Below are 10,972 nucleotides of genomic sequence, written 5' to 3'. Positions count from 1 at the left end.
AGTCAATTACTCATAGGTAGTAGCTAGCTGCATGCTCAAAGTCTTGTAAAATGGGGGACCTCACACTCACAGTTTGACAGGACAAAAATGACATGTAGAATGCGATATTGAGTTCATGAAATTAGGGGTGTTCGAGGTATTTTCATTTTATTGGTTTTTTGTCAATTTTTTTTTGGTTCAATTCGGTTTTTAATGGAGAAATGTATAATTTTTATTATAAAAAAACCAATCAATATGTTCGGTTTTGATTTTGATGATTTTTTTGAAGAACCCTATATGAAATCATCTCTAAGATTTCATAGCACTCGAAAGATTGAATGCGCAAGGAGTAGGAACATGTAGGGGCTCAAGAGCCTGACTAGTGGTCCTCTACTGCTGGGTCTGTATTAGGCTTATTTGAGCCATCAATTTTTTTTTTTAAAAAAAAGTTTAAACATGATACATGTAATAGTTTTAGTGTTTAGATTATTTTCTTGTATTTTTTTAGGGCAAAAAATTAAATTTGTTGACAAATAATTGATATAATTATGAATCATTTTCTACCGTTGGATCAAACACTTATTTGACTACTTATTATTTTTCATTGAATTTAGTTTTTTTTTTGTCTTAAAAAAATACATGATGCTCATCTATACAGTAAATAATTTGTAATTGCTATTTTTTAATAAGTTATTAACAATTATTTAGGTCTCAAATAGGCCCAATCCAGGCCTTGCAATATATTGTTATCTACTATAGGACCCAAACCCGTTATAGCCACAATATTTTTTTTAAAACAAAAATCAAATTCAACATGAAATAAGCATAATATTACTGTTCAAACAAACAACCGTGTCTTGGTACGTATTCATTCGAAAATTATTTTTCAATGGATCATTTCACCACAATTCTACTTTTTTTTGACAAAACTATCATCCCTTTCTTTTGAATTGCCCAAATTACCCTCATTTCATCTTGACCAAGCTTTTTCTTCAATCACTGATCAGATGCCGCCCCCTACATCATTTCACTATTTTTTATATGTAAAAAATGAAATATCAAACTGTTAACTTTTTATATGTAAACTTTTTTTTTCTTATTTATTTTTTTTCATATTTTACAATTAAAATACATAATATCCCTGCACGTAATTTATTACAACATATACTTTATCAATAAAAATTGAACCAAACACTACTAATATTTCAGACAATATATATGCTACTATTTTTTATTAGCATATATGTTACTGACGAAATTGTCTGGTAAACTAAGCCATAATCTTTGTATCAAAATCATGATAGAATATCTTTCTCCTCTTAAACATAATTTTTGTTTTGGACAAAAATTAATACAAATATATATTACAAAGTTTTTTTAAAAAAATATTTATTGTGGCTGTAGTCAAACTACAACTCCACCACGCCTTCACATCAAGACTACAAAGGGTCACTTAAAAGGAAACACTGGACAAAACTTCAAGTCGTTCTTTTAGTAATATTTTTTTGAAATTTCACTTCTTTCAGTCCAATCACACTTCCTCCTTTCTTCATTATATGCATAATTGGGAATCTTTGTAATTGAGGGACCGACACTGTTCCAAGAAAATTGGAACTTTCATTCTGATGCTGAAACTTATTGTATGTGCAGAATAAAAATCTCCCACCACATTCATTCCATTAACTTAAACTTATTTGCCAAAATGTGATTCTAACCTGTGAATGTAATGCAAAACATAGGCAAAACCACTATGTCATCGTACTGTGTTCTCCAAAGACCAACTATTCTCAAAAGAAAAGGTGTGGTGCTGAGTTGAAATCTCGTTCTAATTAAGGATTCTCGTAGTTTCGGAGGATCCAGCTACATGAGAACCGGTCAACCTTTTGAGACACTTTCATTCCTTGCATGATTGCATCTGACGAACTCAAAACAAAATCTAGCACCAACAGTACAAATCTTACTAATAATACTTGGTTTTAAGTTTTGACATCCCAGATGAGACAGAGGTGATAAGACAAAGCAAACATCTCAAAACAAGTATTCAACCATAGACAACCTTGAAGTAGCAGGCCAGGGGATTTGAATCGAGACCATTTGATCACTATAATCAAACCCCACGTCCATTCCATCCAGCTTGCAAGTTATTGGTTTCTCCGACGCAAAGACCCTAAATTCTCCGTGCCCCTTCACTCCAACTTTCACCGATTTGTCATCATCTCCAAACTCAATAGACTGGATTGCTCCACCAGAATTCAACATGTTCACCAACCCAATTGGAGCAAATTGAACAAATCTCCTCAACAGGACTGTCGCAGGAGAAACTGTGAGTAGCTCATAGTTGAATGGCTCAAGAGAAACCTCTAAAGTCTCTGTAAACTTCAAGAGCCTCAGCTTCTTTTCTTGGTAGAAATACAAAGCAAAAACGTTCACTCCTTTTGTGACAATTGGGTTCTTCCCAGTATTCCATTCCACGTCTTTAGGACCTGTCCAGCATGCCACAGAGTGCGAGAACTTGTACGCACTCTGGTTTCTCCTCGAAACAGGGCACCACCCCCCACCTTGGCAGTTGAACACCCCAACCACCCCTGTATACTGTCACAAACACCAAACTGTTAACAAAATACAAGACAGTTGGTATTTCAATTATCATAGCTTCGAGTTGGACGCAAAGGATCCATGTGACTTCATGGGCTTCATATGTCCCACGAACATGATACACATGAAATCATGTACGTACAACTCAATAGCTTAGATAACTGAAATACCAACTACATATTCCTATCATAATTGTAGTCTAATAGACTTACTTTGTTGAGATTCCAAATCTTGAGCATTGTTTTCCCATCATGTAAAGGGTCATCAAACAAGCGATCTCTAGTTGGGAGAGCATAATTTTGGCATCTCAAGATGGACCCATCTGGCAAAACCAGACTCTTGAGCAATATGAAATTGTGTTGTCCAACAGAGTCGCTGACATAAACTGGTCCACCGGAGATTGCTCTCGATGCGGCATGAAATGAGGCACAAGGGTGTGTGGATTGAAACATGTCCCAATCTGGGTGTATGAAATTCCCCATCCATAAGCTATTGTAGGCACAATGCACCATGTGACAACCTTGTAACCAATATGTACCGTCTGGATCTCCAGCGGGATCGCTGCACCAGAAGTCATCTCCTACAGTGAAGGGTTAAGGTTAGTACTTGGGTTTCTCTCATTGACTCAAAACAATTTTGCTATTAAGAACAAGTTTTGGAGTCTGAAAGGGCATACCCACGCGACCTAGTGAGATAGTCTCTGTTCCTAGGTACATAAAATCGTTACAATGCTCCATGCTAGCAATAACTCCATTCCCTTTGAAGTGCTTTCTTACTGAAGCAGTCAATGCCTTGTAGTAAGCTTTAGCAAGCTCAACTCGACCACCAAATTCCTCTGACAGCATCTCTAGCAACTGCAAACACCCAAACTGTCCGACATGAAAAACATGTTCTGGTTGTGGGCCGTCAATCTTGGCCCATTCACTGCATAATTAAGGTTAGAACTATGAGCCCATGGGCCCAAGAGGCCCAGTTAAGGTGACACTGTGTTTTTTTTTTACTAAAGCAAGAAATAACAGTCAAATATCGTTGAATATAAATTCTAAACTAAGTTCTGTTTTACACAAAAAAAAATATATATATAATTAGACTCGTAAACTCGGTCAAACATATTCATTATTTTGTTAAACTCTCACATTTTATTTCAACAGAATCCACTATAAAAATAATTACAACAGACCTCGACGGGCACCCTAAAAGAAACAATATATTATAGAGGCATGCAGTTTATATGTTTTCAAATAGGCAAATACTCTTTTGATTCCCAAGAGGTCATATTCATTATTTTGTTTTTTTTTTTTAATTTTTTTAACTATCGCATTTTTATTATAGCATAATCCGCTATAAAAATAATTACAGCATACTCTGACGGGCACCCTAAGAGTGTGTTTGGAATGAGGGATTTGGGAGAAGGGGAGAAAAGGGAAGGGAGGGGGAGGGGCTCCAATTCCCCCCAAAAATTATGTTAAATCATGATTTTTGTTTTTGAAAATGACATATTAGAGTTTAAAAGTTAGAAATTAGTGTTTAAGGTTTAGAATTTAGGGCTTAGAACTTAATTTTTAGTATTTGGGGTTTAGAGATTATGATTTAAGGTTTAGGGCTTAGAACTTAGTATTTAGATTTTTTCCCCCGAAATCAACTATATTTTAATATTATGAACACCAAAATACTTAATCACACATTTTAATTCATGATTTAACATAGTTTTGGGCAAGAATTGGAGTCGTAATTGGAGCCCCTATCCCGAAAGAAACAGTATATTATGGAGGCATGCAGTTTACATGTTTCCAAATACTCTTCTGATTCCCAAGAGGCCTTGTGCCTCATTTCATGGCGCCGCATTAAACTCCAACTGTTTTTTTTTTATATAAACTCCAACTGTTAGCACCGAATGCTACAAACAGACAACTCAAGAAGAAACATATACACCGCTTACCCAATCCAAGACAAATTGATTTCTCTGCACTCTAGCCAGCACAGCACAGCTGCACACTGGCACTAAGCCACTAACATTATGTCCTGCAATTACAAACACCAATACACTTGCATGCCATTTACACACAAACCCAAACAAACACATTTACATGACAATTGCCTGGTTCTACAAGTGTACACACACACATATATATTTTTCATATATCAGTGTACGTAACCCAAATATTAAAATGAACGCAAACGATTTTATATGGATTAACTAATGAACAATATTAGTATAGTAGAAGAACAAAAAAAACAGTTGGAGAGTACTTACGTGAATCACATCAACCTTGACACCATCAATCCCAGCCGATTCAAGATGAGAGTGAAGTTCTTCATACATCTCGTGGACACTCTCTGGTGGGACCAACCCCACCCCATTTTTGACAATCCTCTCCACTGCCAAATCTTCCATTGTAGTCAACAACCCTGGTGACAGCTTTGGACTAACCACGGTTGACCCGACCAAGCCAGCCACATTTGGTCTAACCCCACCCCAATAACCACACAAGGCATGCCAAACATACACATTCTCCACACTCTTAAACTCCTCTTTCAAATCCCTAATAAACCCACCCATGCCTGACCCCTTCGGACTCACGTAGTCTCTGAATTTATAATTCTCTTCAAACCTAGTGAGCCTACAAGGCATTTGCTCACCTGCAGCCGTCCGATTCATTCCTTCCTGATCAAGTGGGTCCTCATCATGACAAATGGACTGCCATCCGTCATCAATCAGAACCATCCCTGGAGGACACCCGCAGTCAACCAAACCCTTCACACCCTCCCAAACTCCTTGCGGGTGCACCTTAAGATAAAATGCATCCCAAGTGCACCAACCAAATTTGTCCACGATAGCCGGCACCGTTTTCTCCTCAAGTAACTTAAATGTACCCAAGTGAACCCTAATCACCTTCATTGCCTCCTTAACGAGGGTAAAGGGGTCTTCTCCTACATGCATGTACAAACAACTCCTGAAGCAAGACCCACACACACGTGTGGACCCACTCTCCACACACATGTCAACAAAGTTGTCATTAAGCGCTCCTCCTGCAGGCTGAAGTGAAGCCCTGAAGGGTCCTTCAATGAGTGGAAGTAGTAAAACGTATGGGCGGCCGGAGTCATTCTTGTCCAAAATCATCATCTGGGTCTCATTCTCTACATCTTTTCCGCTATTTCCAACCCACTGAGTTGTCCACCAAACTTTGAACCTGAACAAGCTCATGAAACGTATTCCATCAAGCTTCCCGATGGGCACCACGTGGCGGCTCTTGGGATTGTCCACGTCGAAGCCCACGAAGCAGCCCACGGTGTTTTTGGGCTTGTTTGGAGAGAAGACGGAGGGGGATGGAGTGGATATTATGTTTGCGGGGACATGGGTGAGGATTGGATGGCCATTAGCGAGAAAGTTCGATCCTTGTAGAGTTATTGAAAGTGGTGAGTGATCACCATCAACTGAGTCTATTACTTCCAAAGCATTTTTGGTTAAACTTGGAGCCATGAAAGAAAAGGTGCTATCGATCGATCTGTTTGGTAGAAAGTCTTAGGTGGTTTTGCGAGTGGTGGTGTAGAGAGTGTGAGACCGTCGAGAGTGATAATTTTTTGCGTCTTTGTTTGTGATCTAAACAAATATGTGATGGTGGTTTATATAGAAATTTAGGTGATGGAATCATAAAGAAAAAGAAAAAAAGAAAGGTAAGTAATGCGAGGTTTGGACTTTGGAGAAATAGTTTATTATTGGTTTGCTTTGTATGTGAAAAACAATGTACAACAAGTTGAATGGTAAATTTACAAAATTGTTTGGGATCTGGCAAGGCAAGGCAAGGCTTGGCTTGTATATGAGAAAAAAAGATAGGGGGAGCTTCAATTTTTGTTCTAATATTTGACTTTAATTCTCTACTAAAACTCATGTTAAATCATGAATTAAAATGTGTAATTGAATATTTTGGTTTTTATAATGTTAGAATATAATAGATTTTGAAAAAAAATCTAAATACTAAATTCTAAACCATAAACCCTAAATCTTATACTATAAAATCTAAACTCTAAAAATTAAAAATTAATCCATAAATCCTAAAATCTAAACTGTAAACACTAATTCTTAACTTCTAAATTCTAATATATCATTTTTAATAAAAAAAATTATGATTTAACATGAATTTTGATAGAGAATTGGAGCCAATTATTAGAGCTTTCTCATCTCGAGAAAAAAAAACCTTTATGAACGTTATAGAGTCCTGGAGTTATTGTTTTTTATCATGATTGGCAAATCATTTTACAAGTACCACCATATATATATGAATAAATATAGATATAAATTATTTTTACCTCAGACAAAAAGAGAAAATTTCCTGTTAAAACTCTCCCTAACCCTTAAAACTTCAAAAGCACATTCGTAAAATAATAAAGTTTAACACAATACCTAACTGGAAAATTGTAGCATATAAATGGCAGCATCTGCCACGTACAATCCAGGCAGGACAGAATGCCATTCGAAACAGCCACGTCAATGTTGGGGGATATATATGCGCCACGTCGCATGGACGCATGGTGCATGGGATTCTCGGCAAACACATATAATAATAGAAGGGAAAAAAATGGGATTGTAGTTACTTTAGCTCTAGTTAGCTGTAATTACAGCCTCAAATAATTCCAAATAATACTTTTTATTTTTATTTTTTTTGTGTTATTAGGATTTAGGAGTTATGATTTAGTGTTTAGAGTTTAGGATTTAAGGTTTAGTATAGTAAATAGAATTTAGGATTTAGAATTGGAAAATGACATACATATATAATTTTTCATGTATATAATATACATAATCTATATGGCATGCCAACTAGGCATGCCACATAGATATATTGACACAAAACCCTAAATGCCCACTTTTTTTCCCGTTTCTCTCTCTTTAGACTCTCTCCTCTATTAGCAATAAAATACACTACTAATACGTAATGCATTAAATACTGAAAAACAAATACACTGTCAAAAACATAATGTAATAAGGTACTGCATGATAACAATCGAACTTGTCAAAAAATGGGAAACAAATACACTGTCAAAACATAACGTAATAAGTCATTGTCATGATTAGCTTGGTTAAATATATTAATAATTCGTAATGCATTAACAACTGAGAAACAAATACACTGTAAAATTATCATGCCCACCGGCACCAATGACAAATGAATTGTAACTCTTGTTCGGTTGAATTCCAGCAATATCATTAATCTCTAATGGCATTTTCACACTTGGGTTTATTTCCTTGTTACACACAAAAAATCTAGAATGACAAGGACTTAGATCGTGGTTGTGGATATCTTCAAACAATATAATCTTCCACTTCCCATTGACGGAAAGTCTACCAATACGTCTCGCCTTGTTATCCAACCTCCCGCATGTAAACATCAGATATTTGTAATCACCATTCGCATCCTTTGTTATTGACCTCATCTTGATTGAAAACTCATTTCTTCACTACAAAACAATATTGAAACATACATTTGTTAGATAAATACATAAATTTAGTGATTGATAATATAATAACTCATATAATATCAACACCAAATAACACCAAAATGAAATGACTGTGTCATTATTACACTATCATACTATAGTGTAATAACTCAATGTCATAAAAAGTGAAACCAATGTATTTAACAAGGAAAATGACTATGTAATAAACAGCGGCTCTAAATACACTGGTAATTCGTAATGCATTATAAATTGGCAAACAAATACACTGTAAAAAATATAATGTAATAAGTCACTGCCATGAACAAAAATGGATATACCCAGTGATAAAGTCTCACCATGAAAGACATATTAAGAGAATGACAATGTTCATCACCAACAAATTGTTCAACTTTTTTAGCAAATAATACTTCAATCACAACAAAATCTAAAAGGAATAAAATTAGCATCTACCACATTCAACTCAGTCACAACAAATCTAAAAGGAAAAACATGAGCATCTACCACATCCAACTTAGTCTCAACAAATCCATACAGAAACACAAACATAAACTCCAGTATTCATCAAAATACGTTGAATAAGAGAATAAGAACCTAGAACAACTAGAGAAACATTATGCATACTGGTAGTGTAGTTAGAAAATAGTAAAATGGTTCCAATCAATTCACCCAATTCAGTCCACTTTCCTGCTAATTACATTTTTTGTTATGACAGTGCAATAACCCATTGTCAAGCTTCACAAGTAATTCATAACATGTTAAATCAACTGAAAAAAGCTAACCAAACAATCAAGCAAAAAAAAACAACATGACCTACTAATCTCAAATACATTATGCATACTGGCAGTGTAGTTAACTATATTTTTCACACAAATCATGAAACAAAATAAACTACTAAATCGTAGAATGAGACGACACAAACTAAATTCCCCAATTCTACATTATGCATTCTGCAAGTGTATTTATATCACTTTTCTAACCAAACAATGAAATAAAAAAAAACTACAGGACCTACTAATCCCAAATACGTTATGCGCGCATGTATACTGGCAGTGTAGTTAATTATATTTTCCAAACAAATCATGAAACAAAACAAACCACTAAATCATAGAATGAGACAACACAAGCTAAATTTCCCAAACCATCAATGTAGTTAACTATATTTTCCAAACAAATCATGAAACAAAATAATTACACTTTTCTTTATGACAGTGCAATAACCCACTATCAAGCTTCACAAGTAATCCATAAGACATTCAATCAACAGAAAAAGCAAAATACACTGCCAAATGTATAGTGTAATAATGCACTGGAGCAAACCTTCGACGTGGGTCTCCATTTTTTGGTGGCTGTTACAGTCGACGAAGGGCTGGGTTAGGTGCTCCTCACATAGGGGAGTCCATTGGTGGTGTCAGGTTATCAAACTGACACCAGAATCAGCTAGATCTATGAATTTTGTTCGGTGGATACCCATGGCTTCATGGTGGATTTCCGACAAAATCAACAACAGGTGACGATAAGTGGTGACTGGGCGTTGCTCCTGGGGGCCGGAAGCTTCTTTTGGCTGCAGTGGCGATCATATCGATGGCCTGACTGCGGAGGTCCGTTATTGACCGTGAGAGAAGAAGAGAGAATCGCGTGAGAGAGAGGAGGGAGAAAAGTGAGATATGAGGAGAGATAAAAGTGATTTGTAGGGTTTGATTTTTTATTTTTGAATTTGAAATTTGCCTAGTTAGTTGCCACATCATTATGTATCTTGTATGTACACAAATCCTATGTATGTATATCATTACAGTTTAAAATTTGAGGTTTAGGGTTTAGTATTTAGGATTTAGGGTTTAACAATATTTTTTTTAAAATCATTTATATTCAACATTATAATGATGAAAATATTAAATAACACAAAAAAATTAAAAAAAAATAATGAATTAATGGTGATTTGCGGGTAACTACACGTATGGTAACTACATCCCTCTATCCTTAATATATATAGAAGACACTTTTGAGCTTTTTTTGTATATAGCATCCCCGTAACTTCTTACTAGGCAAATAACAGCCGATTTCAATTTTTTAAAGATTTAATACCATGCCGCTATTCTCAACAGAGACAACCTCTTCTTTTTAACGAAACCACTATTAACTATTAAGAACAACTGCTTCGTGATTTTCCTCAATACCGCTATTTGAAATAGTGGCTTAGTAGATTCCACTAATTCATATTATTGCACACCTTCTATCCTCCTCAACTTCAACCACAGCCGAAAAAACATGCAATTCTGTTCTTACTTTCTGCTCGATGAAGGTCAAAACTCGATCCGGGATTATCAATATCAAAGGTCTTCGCTCTTGACTTGTGATTCACTATGCATCTGAGATGAATGAGAGTAATTCTTTGCTGCCTCTTCTCTACTCAATGCCTATTATGCTCTTTATGTGGCATTTGTCACCTATTCTGATTTCCTTGCAAAAGCACCTCTTTTCCACTTTGTTTCAGCTCTGTCAAAAACTAGGGTATATCTTCTTCTTAGAGTCTCTTGCTTTATGGATGGATTTAATGGCCCTTTACTGATCAAAAAGGTTGTGATTGCATCTCCCTTCTCTTGAAACCAATCGTCTGCTCCAACCCCACTTGGCTTGGCTTTATTTTGTCATCCACACCTGTCAAAATGGTTTTTTATTGTCATGTCTACCTAGAGTACGTGTAACTCATCAAAGAAAGGTTAAGCACATGCTTCAAGCTACAAGAATTAATAGGATGTCCACCTAGAGTACATACAGAAGTGCTATGGATCCCAGCAACTGGGATCCCAATTATCTTAGTTGTTGAGGTGTATGCACAAGATTTAATATGCATGTGAAGCCCATCACAAGCACATTAAATTTTGTGCATACACCTCAACAACTGGGATAATTGGGATCCCAATTGCTGAGATCTTTATCTTTTTCA

General features: G+C 35.8%; 1 protein-coding gene across 1 annotated transcript; it reads right to left on the bottom strand.

Moving 5' to 3' along the window:
* Positions 1-2,007: 2,007 nt before the first annotated feature.
* LOC119986322 (galactinol--sucrose galactosyltransferase-like) lies at positions 2,008-6,055 on the bottom strand. Its single transcript, XM_038830904.1, has 4 exons — positions 4,829-6,055; positions 3,251-3,428; positions 2,787-3,154; positions 2,008-2,571 (listed from the first exon to the last, which is right to left on the bottom strand). Exons 1-4 carry the CDS (start codon positions 6,053-6,055, stop codon positions 2,008-2,010), a joined length of 2,337 nt encoding a protein of 778 aa, XP_038686832.1.
* Positions 6,056-10,972: the final 4,917 nt, after the last annotated feature.

The sequence above is a fragment of the Tripterygium wilfordii genome, chromosome 19, assembly GCF_013401445.1.
Source record: "Tripterygium wilfordii isolate XIE 37 chromosome 19, ASM1340144v1, whole genome shotgun sequence".
NCBI classification, from domain to species: Eukaryota; Viridiplantae; Streptophyta; class Magnoliopsida; order Celastrales; family Celastraceae; genus Tripterygium; species Tripterygium wilfordii.
This window is presented reverse-complemented; position numbering and strand designations above follow the sequence as displayed.